Consider the following 19,574-nt stretch of genomic DNA (forward strand, 5'->3'; position numbering starts at 1 on the left):
GCACAATTTGGTTAGCATGTTAACATCTGTATTTGTCCACGCCATATTAAAAGGATGCAAAATAATGGAGATCACTGTTATCTCGAGGTATCTTTCTTTTTAAATTTTAACAATTTATGTAACCTATTTCATGGCATGATTTTGCACAAAGACCCAAGCACAGAGGATCCAAGCAAGCCAGCAATGGTTCAGTTAATCTTATTTGAAGAAGCACAGTTGTACCCATTCAATACAAGACAGAACACTGATTATCAGACAAATGTTTCATAGTAAGAATAAACTTACTTGCTCCCACCAGAAACATTTCACTACCGAAGAGCAACAGTCCGACTGAGTTAACAAGGACAAGAATGCGAGCCATATCTCCACAAATGTCAAAGAATCCAAATGAATGTAGTTATCTTCCTTTGCTTCTAAACAGCTTTGTTTATAGCAACATTATAAATGATTATGTATTCATCCAAATAAACACATCTTAAATAAAGTACAGTAAAAATCTCAGGATGGACATCATGTTCGCAAATCCTATTAAAACACGTGCCGGAACGTCCATGTCAGCTGCAGGTATAACGCTGACTTTCCATCGACTTCCAAAATAATTCCGCCTTACTTCAAATTCATGCTCGATTTCCTCCGAAACTGCAGGTTGTGACTGAGGAAGCGTCCAGTTCAATCTCAGGTTCGGAGGTGTTCAGATCTACCGCTCGTTCATGTCAGTGTTGATCTTGAGCGAGAGCGAGCGCGAGGCGATCAGCACCACGGTCAGCTCCAGCGCTGATGCGCGCGAACACGAGCCAGAGAGACCGCAGATATATTCATTTATGAATGCGCGCGCATCAAGACAAAGTGGAGATACCAGTGTAGCTACATTCCTGGTGTGCACTTCACCGAACACCTGTAAAGTATCTGAAAATGCAAAGTAAGAGGCCTCCGGCGCTTTGACCTTCACAAAAGTCTTTGCAGTAAAGTTCAATATGCTAAATATCAGTGTTGACGGTACAACCGTCTGACAAAATTAAACTTTAGAGAGTGACATGGTTGCTCTGCAATGATTTTTAGCCTTCTATCTTAATGGGAAGATTTTGCAGCACGGTTGCCTCTTAATATGCATTTTCAAGTACAATAGAAATATTCTAGAACTATATTAAAAATCATATGCAGTTTGTCAATGATTTACTGAATATGCTCCACTCAATGCCCACTAAAGCCCATTGTTGCATTTTTGAGGGATGTAATCTCTATACTGTATTACACATTAGATTTGTACTTGGAAAATGACTAAATTTGGTCCAAAAGTCTAAGGAATAGTGTCAGTAAACTATGAATATATACGACTTCAACAATCTATTATGTGAACTTCTTACCCTTGTTTAGTAAAAACAAAATTTCTTATTTAATTGATTTTAATTTTGTTACAGATTGGCTTTTAGAGTTAATACATCCTCTCTTTTTCCTTCTGCTTTATCAGCAAATATAAATATTAAAACATAAAAGGTATGAAGGCTAAACATTCCAGACAGACCCTCAGGTTTACCCTGAGTTCATATATGGCTGTATAGGTGCAATGGTAGAATTGCATAGTCTTTCTTTGTGCAGTAATGAATGTGCACGCATGTAGTTTCAATGAAAGCTATTCAGAAGGCTACAGTTACAACTGAATATTTTGCAGCGATTTTAATGCATAGCCTTCACATTAAGTACATTTAGAGATCATTTTACAAGACCGCTTTGATATTATTCTAAGAATATTTTACAATGTTCTGCTGTGCTTTTAAAGACAGATTGCAGGTCCTTAAATGGAACGAAGGTCTTTAATGTCCTTTAGACACCTGTGGAGCAGAAGACTGTAATCATACTGTAAGTAATTTGTCTCTTTTCAAAGGCACAACAGGGGATACATTTCAAACTGTATGTGGTTTCTTTGTATCTTTTTATTTATTTATTTATTTATTTTCCACACTCATATTCCACAGGCTCTTTGAAATATGCTTTACCGGTACCTGAACATTTTATAGAATGATCTGAATGATTCATTGAGGTAATAATAGAAGTAAGAATAATCAGAGAAGCTGATTTTCTCTACAATTGTGAAACACTTGGAAAAGCACATTTCATCTGGCATTACTTCAAAAGACACAAATGAATTAGTAAATGCAGAATTGGATGGCATTCTGCATTTGTAATGGACTCACCTAAGAGTTGAATTGGATGTGTGTCTCCAACATATTTACAAGCCTTCACTTTCCAAATTGCATATTACGTACACAAATGAACCTAAATATATCAACAAGTATAACGACTGTTATACTTAAGCAGTGCAGTGGATGTATGTTGTTTTTGTTTTACTCATAAATTATAAGTGCTTTGTGGAGAGAATAATAAATCTGCATTGTTTACTGGAGTTTATTTGAGATACAAATTATAGTAAATAAACAATAACTTGATAAAGTAAGATTCCAATCAGGTTAGTCTTGAAATAGCTTTACGACATATAATTCATCTTTGTACTTTAAACCAGAGAGAATAGCTAAAGCAGTGACCGTCTCATCATTATAAATTATGGTTATACTAGTCAGGTAAAGTGCATTACAGTCTGATTTGCTTTTAGGCTGTGGGATGTAGAACTGAAGATGAATGTACATACTGTACATCCAATGAAAAGCTGTAGAAATGCTATTTCAAGTTGCTTTTAGTTAAAAAATGAAAATGTTTCCAAAATCAATGGAATTGAGAAAGTAAAAAATGCCTCACAACAGTCTTCTCTATTTGTTTGGTAAACATAAAAGAATAAGCACGTACAGCTATTGATTTTTGCTGCAACAGGCTCTCTAGAGCTTTCTAATTGTTTCTGCGAGAGGGAGAGAGAGACCATGGCCAATTCCATCACCACAAAGGACAGTATTCTAGGTCACAGAAACATTAATATTTATGCGAGGATGTTTCTCCTATAGATTGATATTAGTCATCCACTGTCCTGACTCTGCAATAGTTTACGCTCTAGGGATCTGCAGTGTTGCTGTGTATATTTAAAAGTCTCTCATTTTAATTGAATTACAAATCAGAAACTTCTCTGTAATATTCTTACTTGACTAAAATGAATCTATTTTCTGAGTTTTAAAATCAACATAAAAAGCTGTTCGCAAACCCATTTTACTTGTCTAATATATTTCAGAGTGAAAGAGAATTTTGTTCATTGAGGACAAAAATTAGGAGTGAATTGTCAAAGATAAGATCATAAATGTGCACAAAGAAATTAAATTGCGTCATTTTTGATTTCATGTTGAAGTTTCCTTTACAATATGCAACCGTTCTACACATTGGGAGAAAACCACACCAGAACATTCTTAATGTGAAGGCCAAAATAATGAAGGTAATTTGCAAGATGTGTTATTCAGGAAATGGCACGCTATTTTAAAATGGGTACTTTTGCAAGGCACTGTATTAGTCATGAAACAAAGGCAGCGTTTGGTCAGTTTAGTCAGGTTTCTTGTAGGCAAGAGGAGAATACCCACCTGGGTGCATTTTTAGAATGGGACCAAAAAAATCTGATTTTATTCCTCATTACTTCCTTACTGTTTTGTATTCATAACACTCTCTTTCCACTGAGTTCAGGAAGGAGGGAGTGACTGTGAGGGGAATATTTTGGTCTTCGATCGGGGTGTGCAAAGTCAACCTAAGGACAGAGGTTACTCAAACTCATGTAACAAAAGACCCTTTTGGATGTTGCTGCTACAGTCCCTGTTCATTTGTGTAAAACATGTCTGCCAGTATCTTTTTGTTTTGTTGTTCTCAATGGCCTCGACTACCCTGCATGTTAGTAATTTAGACAATGTTATATACAGTAGAGACATGACATAAGAGTATTTCTGTTTGTAAGGCAGTACTGCAGGGACGTCAGAGGCCCTGAAGTGAACTTTAACAGAACAGGCAAAGAATTGTGGAGCAAAATGTTGACTCAAGTTCACAGACAGACCACAAGCCTTGAGCTGCACGTGTTTGATACAGAGATAATAGGGATAGTTCACCTAAAAATGAAAAATAATTTTCAAAAAAAATTATACTCACCCTCAGTAGTTCCAAAATCGTACGACGTGTTGAATAACGAGCTGTTGTTGTTTCACTACAGTTATAATTAATGAGGACTGGAGCGTTCCAACTTCCAAGCTTCAAAAAATATGAAAATGTGTCATAAAGTTGGTCCATGATGCGTTGTAAGTCTTCTAAAGTATGATACATTTGTGTGACAAACTGAAGATGACATCTTGACCCTTAATTGCCCCCACTTCAGGAAGGGAGAAGTAACGATGTTTGAATCTTTTCAATGAATCGGTTGATCCATTTGACAAACCATTCGAGCACGAATCGGATTCAACTCAATAATTCAATAAACAGTAGTGAAGATTATCATTGAATAACAGTTTATAAATTATTATAAAACCAAAATATTGCTTACGTTCTTCAAACAAAACTATGTTATGGCTTCAGAAGACTTTTATGGGGCTATTGATTTTTTTTTTATTTTTTTTTTAAGATTGAAAGCTTTAGTCTCAAATTCGCCTTCGTCTAAAATAATTTTTCTACAGAAGAAAAAATATCACATGGATTCGGAACGACATGAGGGTGAAAAAACGATGACAGAATTTACATTGTTTGTCTTGAAGTAAATTGTGAAATGGCTGAGGGTGAAATTTCTTAAAGAACACATTACACAGTACGGGGTACATGAGAATATTGTTATATGGAATAATGAAGTCTGAGTGAAAGAGACAATTCAGAAAGAGCTGACTGTTAGTTTTGCCTCAGACAGTGTGTGTCAGTATCCAAATACGAGATATTGAGGCTCACTGTCTGGCAGATGATTTATCAAGCAAGTTTCAAAAGAAAAGTGCAGCGTTTGACCAGAGATATATAAATGATGTCGTCAAATAATGTGATCTGGCACATTATCAGAGGCTACAGATGTTAAATGCTACAAGTAGGCTAACACAAAATCATTCTTGTGCTTGACTACCCCTAGTGGAAATGTCTGAGACAGACTGAAAGAGGAAACGTGTAGGTGCATCAACTTCATTTATAACTCATCATTTCAAGTTCCAGGCCAGCCATCAAAAAGCTGGAACTAAGCCTTTTCTGACTGAGGATATTATATATTTTCTAATTCAGACTTCAAAAACACTCAAAATCCAATAGAATTCCAATGCAAAAGCTTTCAAACTGACTAAAATCAGCACAGTTCTTTAGGATGCCAGTCTGAAAGGTCTATAGCCTTCAAACGACCAGTGTTATTTTAGTATCATTGAGATACTATTATAGGGGTTGGATTAATTTGAACAACGTTTCAACAAAACAAATTTTATTGTACCTTAAATTTGTATGGTTTTAGTTTAAGTTAAATATAATCACCCTCCTTCAAACTTTTTAAAAACTTTTTTTTTTAAATGAATTATTATTTTACTACATTATCAAAACATTCAAAGCAGGGTGAATTCAGCACACTATAAAGCTTTGTTGCAAATTAATTCATTTGTAACTGATCCTTGCTAAAAGTGCATGACACTGATAATAAAATCGATTTTACAGTTTTATAATATTCATAGGCTTTTTCTTTTTTTTTTTCTGGGGACTTAAAGATTCAATATCAGACAGTTTGCTTCTGCCAGGAGATAATGTAAAGTAAGTGGAACCATAAATTTAATATATATATATTTGCAGCCTAGCTGTTGGAACATGGCCAAACTAGATGATAGTCAAACTAGAGGCCAAACTTTGATTAAATCAAAGAGGTGCTCATTGTATATTTTTCAGAGAAAACCTTCTGTAATCTTTATAATGGGTTGACGTTTTTGCAGAAAAGCAATTTGTGATGATGCATTAGAATAATTGGTCTTCCATACGTAAATCACACTGCTTTGGGAGGGAGCTGGCAAACACAGAGAGCTTGCTGACTCCAAGACTCCAAGTCTAATCCTCTTATTTGTCTTATTTATATATATAAAAAAAACCCACTCATATATGCATATGCATTTCACAAATCTAATGATGCATTCATCTAATATTGCAGTGTAAAACTAGATAATGACCTCATTAAAAAAGTATGACAGTAAATGCGCTCTGGATAATGATTCATAACCACTGTTACAGTCAACATAGCCTTAACGTAACTGAAGAGGCAGTTCATTTATCAGCCTCTGTTAAATATGATCATTCCATTAAAGCAACGCTACTTAGCCTAATATATGAACAGATATCAAGTTGCGGAAGTTTGTCATTAACACAGCTTGAGAGCATTACTCAAAAGTTTTCAGCATGCACTTCCCAGAAATATTTTGCTTAACTGGCCTCCTTTGATTTTGCATGAATGCTTCTGCAGCGTGTTTGGAATTCCGAGCCATAGAGTGCTTTTCGTGAGAGGAATGCTGACTCAATGCTTCCTGTTTCAGCTGCAGACTGGCAGGCAGGAAACCACAGGAGCAGCTCTTGGGTGTTGGTTGCATTCTCACTCAGTTATCTCTAAACATATAAAAGCCCCAGGGGTGAGTTTAAGGCAGGGAGAAGTGCTGTATGAATGCTGGGCATTTCTCATATTCATCTGAGCAACCAGAGATTTACACTGTGAAATAGGAGAACCGTGCTCCAAAGATTTTTAAATTAGCAGTATGCGAATATCAGTTAAGTTTATGATTGCACCTTCTTTTAAGTGAACATTTTGAAAAAAAAAAAAAAAAAGTAGGCTCTTCTTAATAGCTTTCCAGAACTATTTGGATATTATGTACTATTTTTCCTAAGGATGAACATATTTCATTATGTGATGATCATACTAATGCTATACTGTTCAAAAGTTTGGAGTCAGTAAGATTTAATTTTATTTTATTTTGAAAGAAATCAATATTTTTATTCTGCAATGATGCATTAAAATGGTCAAAAGTGACAGTAAACACATTTATCATGTATAATGTTTTCAAACATAGAATCATTTCTGAATGATCATGTGACACTGAAGACTGGAGTAATATTATAATATTAAAATATATTAAAATGGAAAACAGTTATTTGAAATTGTGTACTATTTCACAATATTACTACTTTTACTGTATATATTTGATCAAATAAATACAGCCTTGGTGAACATCAGAGTTTTTCCAAAACGTTAAAAAAAAATTGACAAAAAATTGTCAACCCCAAACTTTTAAACAGTAGTGTATACGATCACATAATCACAAACTTCTTCACTGTTATGTAACTCTTTAATCTATTCCTGATTAACAGAACATTCACAGTCTGTTATCTCAAGAGGAAGTCCTATAATGACTATGTTCATTTTATGGTTTCCTGTAGTCAGTGTATATAAAACACATCCACATCAGTTCAGAGTTCATAGGTATGTGCACGGTTTCACATTTCAGAGTAAGATATAAGAAGATCTTGTTTACTGGCTGTTAAAAACAAATGTGTCATAATTCAGAATTTTCCAACAGCTTTATCAGAGAGTTTTAAATCTGAAGTGTTTAATTTATGTGAAACTAGCATTTCTCACCCTGTCTTCGAACTGATTGGATAAACAGATATTGGATAAACAGATAGCTCCGCCCCAATCTCATGCCATTGGTTGAGCCAGTGATGGTGTGTTGGGCTCAAACAAACCACAGAGCCACTGTGTTCATATTTTTTGGTGGAATCAAACAAATGGCTTACTTACAGTTGTTTATATATTAAATTGTGATAGGAGAAAGTATTTTTATTGAGAAAAAGTACACACTTCTCTTTTAAAATCGGCATGAAATGGAAGTAGCGCTAGTTTTTTCTTCTCCATTGTGACGTATATCCGAGTGAAACGACTTCTTGAACAAAAAACAAATGTAGAGAGGGACTTGATTTTGTTCAACATGAATTGATCGGATCGTAGGATGGTTGTGGATTGCTATTTCTGTGATGTCATGTGAGTGACAGGTTGCCCCGCCCTTATGCCAGTAAACAGAGAAGAAAAGTTGTTGCAAGAGGGAGGGGAAGATATTCTGATGAACTTACAAAAAGAAAAGAAATGATGTGCACGGATAAATCATTTATAATAAATACGGCAATATTCCAAAAAAAATACGATTTGTCCATTTTGACTTCAAGGTGACTTAAAAAATACCATAAGACAACCAAAAAACAAATCTCAGAAATACACTAAACCTTGACAACAGTGACATAAGTGTAAAAAAAAAAAACATTTACAGATATACAAGGACGCAATCTTGTCGTTGCTCTAGTATATTCCCCATAATCCATTGTTTGGTCCGGGTTTTAGTCCATCCTTTCATTCCTTTCATGTGTTTTTTGTACCCCCTTTTCATTTATCCACTTTTCGGTTCATCTATTCATTCATATTTCAGAATGGAGACTATGGTTGCATCTCGTACTGGCCCTCAGTAGCAATGAAAAAGTCATTGAGTGTGTCCTGTAGGTGGTCAAAAGTGGGCCTGTCCTCTGGCCTTTCCTTCCAGCAATTCAGCATGATGTCATAGAGCTCTTCTGGACATCCATCAGGACACGGCATTCTGTAGCTCTTGTCAAGGTTACGGATCACCTCCGGATTCGTCATACCTGAAATTGTGAGGAAAGCACAGCCAGATTGTTAAAGATCTACCCATCTAACCTACACAGTTCTTGATGGGAAGCGAAACCCTTGAGAGAAAAACCCATTACCTGGATACGGTACTCTGCCATATGTGACAATCTCTGTCAAAAGAACTCCAAAGGACCACACGTCTGACTTGATGGTGAAAGTACCAAAGTTGATGGCCTCAGGGGCCGTCCACTTAATAGGGAACTTCGCACCTGATCGGTAAATAAGACACATTGACAGGCGACAATAAGCCTTTCATAAATGTGATGTGGAACAGAGATGCATGCATGGAAAACTAACTCATAATTTGATGGTATCAGTTACCAAAAATGACTATAAATAAAGCTACAAGTACAAAAAAATCTGCCTTAAAGTGGTTAAAGTGGCAAATTTCAACATGGAAAGATGCTAATTTTGAACGTCAGTAGCTCGTACCCAACCTTAAAAGGTCAGATATGTCAGTTAATCGTATTAGAAATCAAATGTCAACAATGACTGGTGCCAATTAATTTGTTGCAGTGGAAAAAGCACTGCATTGTGGGAATAAACTAATGAACTGACCTTCTTGTGCAGTGTATTCCGTTTCTATGATCCTGGCAAGGCCAAAGTCTGCTATTTTACAGTGCAGGGTCTCAGAGACCAGAATATTAGCGGCACGCAGATCTCTGTGAATGTAGTTTTTCCTCTCGATGTAAGCCATGCCTTCTGCAATCTGTTACATAAAGAGAGTTAAGTGTGCAGTGAAGTGGATAACAATACGGTTACAATCATCATTTACCACTAAAACATTTTCTTTTTTAATTAGGTTAAATATAATATAGGCTATACTGTATGTGGGATTGTGGTTCATTTGTAAGATCAAAACACATTTACACAACTAGATGCTAATTTAATAGCTAATTAAAAAATATATGCAGTAAAGTTTTGTTGGCTATGATATTATTCAAATCAACCCAAATATTTTTGTTTAGGTTTGGTTGATTGTAATTATGGGTAACACTTTATTTTACAGTGTCCTTGTTACATATGTTACATGTACTTATAATAGTATTAACAGTTAATTATGCATAATTGCATGCAACTAACCCTCAACCAAACCCTAATCCTACCCTAACTCTATAGTAAGTACATGCACTTAATTAATATTACTCAGTACTTAAATATATAATTACACTTTAACAATGACACTATATATTATTACATAATGTTATTACTAGTAAGTGTTAGTAAGTGTTTGTGTTATCATAAGTGTTATCACAAATTTATCTACTCTGTAAAAAAAATGACAACACGTTTTTACATTGCCTTAACTAAAAGTAAATGTAAGTTGAAATGACTTAAACATAGTTTTTTACAGTGTACATAGGATTTTTTTTCTATAAGTTTTTTTTTCAAAATTCTAGAAGTTTAACCTTAAAGTTTAATTCAAAATTAACCTTAAAGTGGCTTTGCGAACATAAGCATAAAGCATTTGCATTTTGCATTTATATTTGCAATGCAGACCATAAAAAACAGACAGCATGAACAAAGTGGTCTCTAACAGGAAGTTGATTTTGCATAGAGAGCGAGATCACAGTCACGCATGGTAGGGGCTTCAGGTCGATGGAAAAATGTACGTAATATCCTGCACAGAAGATATTAATCTAAATTTGTGGCGGTTGTTAGAAGTGTTCAGATCTAAAAATGTTCAGACCATATGTCTACAAAACCAAAGACCATTTCCTCTACATGTCCCTGAAGAGTGCAAAACACTACTTAAAATAGTTACAGAAGTTGAAATTGTACAGTAGGTGTGGAGATTTCCACACACTGCGTTAAAATGTGTCCTGTTCCACAAAGTTTCAAATCTATAGTAGTGGCCAAAACTGATTTCCAGAAGGGGTCTTTGTTTTTAATAATAAACCATCAAAATGTGAGGAATATATGAAATTTGCCTTTTTTACCACTTTAAGGCAGCATTTTTTTTTTAGTTCCTGTGGCTTTATTTATAGTATATTTTGGTAACTGATACCATCAAATTATGAGTTCGTTTTCCATGCATGCATCTCTTTTCTACATCACATTTATGAAAGGTTTATTGTCGCCTGTCAATGTCAAACTATCAAAATATGAGGAATATATATATATATATATATATATATATATATATATATATATTTGGGGAAAATAGGCAAACTATAGCTACAGATTTTTTTTTTTAAGTCCATAAAACAAAAAGCTCACAGGAAAGGGCAAAAATTGTAATCTATAATATTTCCAGTTATTAATATTTCATTGCTTCTCTATTGTTTTTGCATGTATTCATAATTTCTTTGTAAGACAGCCTGGCCAAAAATTATGTCCGCACAAATTGCCATATTTCATTGTCTTATTACAAATTAAACAATCCACTTTAAGCACAACAATCTTTAACTAATTTTTAATAATATTTGAATATATGGTAAAGATGTCAGTTTTCCTACACCAGAGATCACTTTTGGCCACTACTGTACATTGCAAGAGAAATATCAATGAATTGCTACTAAGCAATGAAGACAATCAAGGGAAATCATCAAATTAAATTATTCTTACTTGAGCAGCCATATCAATCAGCTTGGGAAGTTTTAATTTATGGCCATCATCTGTCTTCAGAAAGTCTAACAAGCTTCCTGGAATAAGACAAGAACAATTGTATGGTTTGGACAGTCACAACACAATTTAATAAAATTTAAAAAATGGTTTAGACTAATAATGCTGTGTTAATACTAACCATTAGCCATGTATTCTGTGACAATGAAGATGGGCTCCTTGGTGACTACAGCGTGCAATTTGACCAGTCTCTCATGCTGGAGCTGCTTCATCAGATTCGCCTCCTGTAGGAAGGCCTCTGGCTCCATGGTGCCTTCCTTCAAAGTCTTGATGGCGACTTTCTGGTTGTTTTTGTAAAACCCTACAAACAAGAGCCACAGGCAAACACAGGTTTATTAAATAAACTCGCAAAGAAAACCACATCGATCTACGGCAGCTCAATAAACACAATTTTCATGACAGATGATACTACAGATTTATGGTTCGATTCTTGAGAAAGGGCCTAGAATCAATAATTCATTATCAGATATGCTGTAAAAAATAATAATCAGAATATATATGAAGACTTCAGATGCAAAAGCCTCTAAGTGCCATCTGAAATTTTCTTCTAAGATGAGTATTTTTATCAAGCTCGTATATTTAAGTTCAGTAATTTCACTTTAATGTCAATTAATAGGTAATTTTCATTGCCATTAAAGTGAAATAAGTGAACATAAACATACAAGCTTGATAAAAAATGATCATTCTAGAAGGAAATTTCAGATGGCACTTTTGCATCTGAACTCTTCATATGTAAACATCCCTAAAACAAGATCAATTTACTTGAGAAACACAATTGTCAAAGATATTAAAGGGATAGTTCACTCAAAAATGAAAACTGTGTCATCATTTACTTACACTCACGTTGTTCCAAACCTGTATGAGTTTCTTTCTTCTGCTGAACACAAAAGAAGATATTTTGAAGAATGTCTGTAACTAAAAAGTTTCTGGACCCCACTGACTTCCAGTATGGAAGAAAAAAAATACTATGGAAGTCAATGGGGTCCAGAAACGGTTTGGCTACAAACATTCTTCAAAATATCTTCTTTTGTGTTCAACACAAGAGAGAAACTCATATAGGTTTAGAACAACTTGAGGGTGAGTAAATTATGTCACAATTTTCATTTTTGGGTAAACTATCCCTTTAATGCTTGTTTTCTGAGAATATATCATACTGTACATTTATTTTTCTCACCCAGTTTTCAATCAGTTTGTTCTTGTTTAGGGCACAAACCTCACTAAATATTGTTACATAAATACAAATACAAAAAATAAATAACACAAAAAATAAAAAAGATATATTGCGTGAGAACAAATGTCATGGCAAATAAAGGTATAAGAACATTTAAAGAATTAAAGAAAGATTAAAAGAAAATTGACGTTTTGAAGATTTGCAGAAGCACATACAGTAGAGAAAATTGGGCCAGAGGTTTTTGAGACTTCTGATTAATGTTGAACCTGGTGGTCAAAGTCAAAGCCCCAGTAAGGTACAAATAATTTGTGTGGCTAAAATATGACAGTACCACACAAAGTACCACACAAAGCCACATGACACACAAACACGTGCCCTTGAACAAACAAATTCAAGGCCAGTATAATTACAATTTTACTCTGAAGTGAGGAGAATACAATGGCATTTTCATTTTTTTGTCAAATAAATTTTTTATTAAATTTAGTGTCTGATTAACTTAAGTCTTTAATTAAATTGTGAAAAAATAATATTTGGTCATTTTAAGATACTGCAACACAGACTTGCACAAAGACTTTACTGATGTCAGAATACTAAAAACAGAATCGGCTCCTACTTTAGATTACATCTGAATTAACTTTTAAATCAAAATAACATGACTCTACATATTTTTATTCGGATAGTTCTCCAAATGTTGTACCATACCAGATTTTTTTTTTTTAAATTGTCTACCAGGGTGTTGTGTGACCAAATTTTAATCGGTTTAATCAAAGTTATTCCTTCATCCTTATTGGAACCATGTGCTTGCAAAGGGAAAGTAAGAATTGCCTTTTTACTCAAAGGCAACATTGCGTAACTGAACTTTCTTCTGCTTCTTACCCATCCACACTTCTCCAAACTGGCCGGCACCAAGTTTATTCACCATCTTCAGAGTATCTCTGGGAATCTCCCACTCATCTTGAGCCCAGGGTGTCTGAGGGGCAATGGTTTTACAGGGACTTCCCAGCCTCTGGCACAAACCATCCGCTGACCCTATAGGTTCGATAAAGAAGTTTGGGAAAAGAACAAGAATGTTCAGAGGAGAGTAAGAATGCAGAGTCACAAATTAAAGCTAAGACTAGCATCTACGTATCTGACAGAAATTAAACCATGCAAACCATTGTTGCTTGTAAACAGTTCTATAAAAAGACACAACAAACCAAAATGGGGCAAGATTGTGGACTACAAACTGAGACTGAAGCTGACCTATTTATCTGGTGGTTAAAGCAACCGTTTGTCACATTTTCACAGCTACAACCACAGAAAGCATACAGTAGATGAATCAGAAAGGGTCCTTGGTATAGCAACATCCTTTGCTCTGAGTACTTACTGGAGTAATACTTCACTAGATCTTGAAGAGAAGAAAAGGTTATGGAGGGAGAGATGTAGTAGCCACCATTATCAAGGGCTCGGATCTTATAGTGCTTGACCACATCACCTTGATCTGGGTTGGAGTCTCTTAAAGACAGAGAGAAAGCACCTGCGGAGGATCGTTCAGAAACAGCAGTCAAATAACACGGCTGATCGTTACGCCGTGCTTATTTTTATAAAGATCGCCTTAGCCAGCCAAAATCTACTGAAAAATGTGATTTTAAGGCAATGAAATAGTCAGGGTGAACCTGAGTGAATTTCAGCAAGTACAACATGTTCCTTGACTAACATCTTTGTTGATCCTGGAACAACATTCCAATCAACCAATCAGATTTGAGGGACAATTTTACAGTTAATGTCAAGTTTAGGCTCATTTCCCTCTGATTTAAGGGATCGGAGAAAATTTTCAGACAGGAATTCAGCAAAATATGTTGATCCAGAAGCATGTCTTACTTAGCAAATTCACGGTGACTGATCTGAGAGGTTATCACTGAAATAAGTGTCCTAAGAACTAACACATGTCATCCTAGGCTCTGTATAATCAGAGAAGCGAACTTTAAGTGAACTCAGAAACTGATCATTCTGAATATTCAGGATTTCACATCAGGTTTCCTGACATGTCTTTGGAGGGCTGAAGAAAAGAAAATTGCTGACATTTGCTTATAGCACCTTAAAAAAGAGCTTATATAATTAAAAAAAACAATTAACAGATATTTTAATGTATTTTATGTATGTCTTCAAGTACAGAGTCTTAATGTTCAAAAGGTTTTTTTGTGTGTGGGTGTGAAATAAATGAATACGTTTATTCAGCAAATATACATTAAATTGATCAAAAGTGACAGTAAAGACTTGTATAAAGTTAAAAAAGTTTTACACTTTTGAACTTTCCATTCACCAAATAACCCTGAAAAAATGTATCACAGTTTCCATAAAAATATTAAGCATTAAAAAATGTTGTTTTCAACATTGATGATAATAATAAATGTTACTTGAGCAGCAAATCAGCATATTAGAATGATTTCTGAATGATCATGTGACACTGAAGACTGGAGTAATGATGCTGAAAATTCAACTTCATGAATAAATGCCATTTTAAAAGATATTTCAGTTTCACAATATTACTGTTAATTAATTTTTACTTGTTTGTTTTTCAACTGTCTTTTTGATCAAATAAATGCAGCCTTGGTGAGCTTCTTTTAAAAGCATAAAAAAATCCTACCAAAAAGATTTACCCAAACTTTTGAACGATAGTATATATGAGTGTCAATGTTTCATGCTTATGGACCACACCACATTGTGCATTACAAGATTTACTCAGAAAAGTTTTTAAATCGAACTATATCTGCATACAAACAAGAAAATTCCAGTGAAGACTAGTTTCTGCACTTCCCCTTGCTCCACAACTACACAAATAAAACAATAAAGGCAATTCATATCTTCCATCAAGCTCTGAGCAAAAGCACATGCAGATCTCAGTTTGACATTCATTTGCTCTTTCTTTGCATGATGTGAACTTGAAAAAGAGCAGCAGATGAAAAATTCAGGCATGCACACATTATCAATGAAAAATTTGATCAAGTTTTGAGGTTGTGGATCCAGTGCTCCTTCAAATATGAATTCAGTTTGACTTGTCTGAGGTAAAAACAAAAACCTTGTCAACTGAAAATACAGTAATATTATATTGTACCAATAACTTGTTTTCTTTAGTATTTCTTTTTTACGGTAGACATTTAACTAATGCCATATGCAGTTCTTGCTGCACTACATTGTGCCTAGAAAAGTTCACAGTGAAATACTGTAGCAATGGAAATTGTTTGAAAAGTTGTGCACTTTTGTTATTGGTCCAAAGTAGTGAAATGATGATGTAATTATTCAGTGATTACGTGAAAACATATTAATGGGACGCTGAAGATTATTGGCATCTGACCTTTGGTTGTTTCACTTTCTCGTACAAGAAATGCACCAAGTTTGTTTCCTGGCGCCAACAGAAGACGCTCTGTGTCTCTGCGACTCAAGTCCTTGAAAAACCACCTGGAACAGAAAACAGAACCAATTATACAAAAGCTAGTTCCGAGTGACATTCCAAGAATCCTGATATTAGTATGAACAGCATAGCAGTGGAATGGATTTGGTGCCTCCCAGCAAACAAAGATCATTTTGCCAGCGTTCAGGGGTAAATCTGGGGTTTCAATATTAGAGGGGCTCAGACCCCAATGAGGGTATGATAAAAATAAAAAAAAAGTAATATATTGTTTCTGAGGCGATCACAAATTTGTGTACAGTTCATGGAGCTAATCACAAATTGTTTTGGGGGTCTGGGAAGAAATTTAGTGGGGCTGAAGCCCATCTTTAAAAAGTGGCCTACCCAGAGAGCAACATAGTGTCGGCCCACATCTGGTACATGTGGATTCAACGCGTACCAGATGTGGGCCGGATCTGGGCCGAAACTATGTTGCTGTCTGGGTAGTGACGTCCTTGCCAATGTTCCCATTAAGTTATGAAAACGTTTTTTCTGAATGTTCCTTGACAGTTCAAAACATCCAGTTTTTTCAATGTTTTTTAAAATGTTTTTCTGAGTTGTTAAGGGAACATTCCATTTTATAATTTTGTGAATATAGTCCTATTATGGGAACGTTAGGCCTGCTTTTGAATATTCTTTGAAAGTTCTGAAACAAGTAGTAACATTTAAAAAACGTAATGCGAACATCCAACTAAAATGTTTCAGGAAAAAATATGCTCCATGAACCATGTATTAATAATGTTTTTATTAAAGAGCCGATAACTTTGACTGAAAGTTCTATTAACATTAGCCTACTGGAAGAATGTTTGTTCATAACTTTGAGAGAACCTTGCCAGAACGTTACCCAAAGTTCAGAGAACGCTCCCTGTTAGTTTGGCCACGGATGAAATACAGCAGTGCTGATATTCACAAAGACAGACAGCACTCTATGGGATATTGCTAAAAAATATATATGCATGATATTAATTATATCTTTGCCTACCTCTCCACCTCCAATGTTTGTGCTCTTGCCACGTATGAACTTGGAATATATCCCTCATAACCTGTGACCAAGGACTTCGCCAACCACCATTCACCAGTCCTGAAAAAACATGGATTAGTTACTAGTAATCACTTGGCTCTTTAAACTTGTCTTTTGTGTTTATATATTATTTTAGCTGACGTTTAGCATTTATCAATTTAAACAATTAATACAAATATAATCCACCTGGAACAACGTGAGATAAAATGGGAGCAAAACGGATTGACGGATATTTGCCCACTACGCCATTCACACTTCATTAAGTTGTTAATCGAATTTTAGTCTTTGGATTTATGCACAATTAAATACCTGATTCTTTAAGTGGAGATCTTCTCTTATTATAATACACTAGAAGCTGAATTTAATTTTATTCTCATATTACCAAAAAAATATCCATATTGTTTACTCACTCCTTAATAATCTTGAGTCTGTCCCCTTTTTTGAATTGAAGATCAGTATCACTAGCAGGCTGGAAGTCATGTTGAGCAATAACAATGTCTTCATCTGAAAAGTAATTTTAATCTGTTAAAATATGCAATTCAAATTAGCACATAATAAATCTCTTCCATCTGTAACATTTCCCTCTATGGCATAACATGTTAACCCTTACATGTATTGACAGTTTCTGGCCTTTAATGTTTTGTTCATTTTAGTTTGAACACAAGATCTGCGCACAGCAGCATTATGATTATGATGTATTCAAAATTAATTTTAATCAATGAATAATCAGTGTTCAAAGAAAAACGCTCTCCTGATGCCATATTCCGCAACAACAAATTAATATGTATTACCTTGATTGTTGCTTTGCTTCCTGTGATCTCTTGACAACTGTAAATCAAATTATTAATTTGATATATTTAAAAAGATAACATACATAACAACATATACATTTGAGTACTGAACATAATTTTCAAGCAATATAACACAGATCGAATCAGCACTCATCAAAAGTAAAAGCAAAGGACTAAACAGAAAGTTGACGTTTTTCACTGTAAAGCTCAAAGGGCAAAGTAAGAAAAATTTCAAAATTCATAATAATAATAATAATTTAAAAAAGCAATACTTACATGAGCTGCGTTAGAATTTGAGGAATTATGATGTTCATGCCCTTTACTCTTTGAGTCTTTGCCATGTTTCTGGTCACTACAAGCACAACCCATCCTTAAAAATAAAATGAAATCATCTTCTTAATCAGTGTTCATTGAATTTTATTTTATAAAAACGAATCGATTTGTTAATCGCAATCGCACCTATATTCGCCGCTGTCAGTCTCCGCAGTTCTCTACTCGGAGTTCAGTAATAGTCCAGAAGAAATCCAGAAAGGTCCAGAAAGGCATCATACTGGGGGCTGAAGAAAAGAAGAAAACATTTTATCAAACTTATAATGATATCAGCACAGTTTGGTGGTTTACACTTTAGTCTTTAAAACACCTAACCAGTAATGTTTTCATTAGTATAATAAATAGATCACATGATGTGCTCTAGTACAAGTGCAAATCTTAAACCAATCACACAAATAATAAACCAACATATGAAATATTACATAATGAGTGACTGCTTACCCTTGTGATATGAAAACAGATTCCATAGGACGAAAATATTAACTAGTGAAAAAGATAAACAAGATAAAGTGTGTGTGTGTGTGTGTTTACCATGTTTAACAGCTTGGTAGGTTAAACCAAATCAAAGAAAACTATTTAATAGGTTATGATATTGATAGTTAACAGATAATCGGAAGTCACTAAAAATAATTATGGTCACTGGATACAAGCATCCTCATATATTATGTATCAAATTAAACAATACTTGAATGTCAAAATATGAACATTGTTTATAAAGAAAGAAAAACAACCAAATGTTACTACTATATGGTCAAAGCAACATCTAAACATAAAATATTATTTTAAAGTAAAAAAATACATAGTTTTACTTACATTTTTGTGGCCTATAATATATTTAATGATCCAACTTTAGATTGTTAATTTCTGAACTAAATCAAGAGTGTTCCTCTCTTTCAGACACATACAAAGACATACTCAGTCAGACCATCTACCGCACACATGCACACACACACACACACACGCACACACGCGATCTGCATTTGAGGCCCGTCATATGCCCCGAGAGATCACATTTGAAAGAGATAAATAGAGATCAGTAGTTGTGTTTATTTAGCTTATACCCCTCCCTCCCTTTCCTCTGTCAGTGCTTAATTCACAAACGGCAAATGCCTTTGCATGCATATGATGAGCATGTGATGTCAGACATTAAGCTGCAGACAACTAGATAATTTAACATCCTCATTTTTAGTAACTGTTTCACTCAGAAAGACGTTAGACAGATTCGTGATATGAGTATTAAACTATTTGTAAATAAGGAAGCCAGAGCATTTCTTAGAAATACAGAAATAGCAGTACCGAACATGTAAACGCGTTTAAAGGAATGAAGCTTTCTATGAAAATCATTTGAATTCATTTGGAAAGCTGTGTTTTCTGTTTTAAAGGCATCTCTCATAAGAAATATGCATGGATCATAATATTAAAAATCTTGCTCAACCACATGTAGGCCTAACTGTAAGACTATGTGAAGTGCTCTGAAGATACATGAGATTTAGCTCACAGCAGCAGCTGTGTCACAGGATGTTGCTGACTAGCCCCTATAAAGAGAGTGCTTTCCTTTTATAGGCACTGTGGTTTTCTTCAGTTAAACTTCAGTTATT

The 19,574-nt window shown here is 34.6% G+C and overlaps 2 protein-coding genes across 3 annotated transcripts in view; both read right to left on the reverse strand.

Annotated features, from left to right (window-relative positions):
• fndc4a (fibronectin type III domain containing 4a) overlaps positions 1-4,272 on the reverse strand; it is a 31,764-nt gene extending 27,492 nt beyond the window's left edge. Inside the window, exon 1 of one of the 2 annotated variants that reach the window (XM_079887856.1) lies at positions 4,066-4,272. Coding sequence is in view for 1 of the 2 variants with exons in the window: in XM_079887855.1 (XP_079743981.1) it covers positions 286-361 (76 nt within the window). In the remaining variant the exon portion in view is untranslated. Of the gene's footprint in view, positions 1-285; positions 882-4,065 lie in introns of those variants that run through there. The other variant, XM_079887855.1, reaches the window with a different exon arrangement.
• A 2,575-nt stretch (positions 4,273-6,847) lies between these two features.
• On the reverse strand, positions 6,848-19,042 carry blk (BLK proto-oncogene, Src family tyrosine kinase). Its single transcript, XM_079887851.1, has 15 exons — positions 18,790-19,042; positions 18,418-18,459; positions 18,106-18,203; positions 17,923-18,016; positions 17,647-17,683; positions 17,266-17,359; positions 16,817-16,915; positions 15,742-15,845; positions 13,774-13,923; positions 13,284-13,436; positions 11,358-11,537; positions 11,180-11,256; positions 9,170-9,320; positions 8,689-8,820; positions 6,848-8,586 (listed from the first exon to the last, which is right to left on the reverse strand). The coding sequence occupies exons 4-15, from the start codon at positions 18,013-18,015 to the stop codon at positions 8,384-8,386; spliced, it is 1,473 nt and encodes a 490-aa protein (XP_079743977.1). The 5' UTR covers position 18,016; positions 18,106-18,203; positions 18,418-18,459; positions 18,790-19,042; the 3' UTR covers positions 6,848-8,383.
• Positions 19,043-19,574: the final 532 nt, after the last annotated feature.

This window comes from Squalius cephalus, assembly GCF_949319135.1.
Source record: "Squalius cephalus genome assembly, chromosome: 12".
Taxonomy (NCBI): domain Eukaryota; kingdom Metazoa; phylum Chordata; class Actinopteri; order Cypriniformes; family Leuciscidae; genus Squalius; species Squalius cephalus.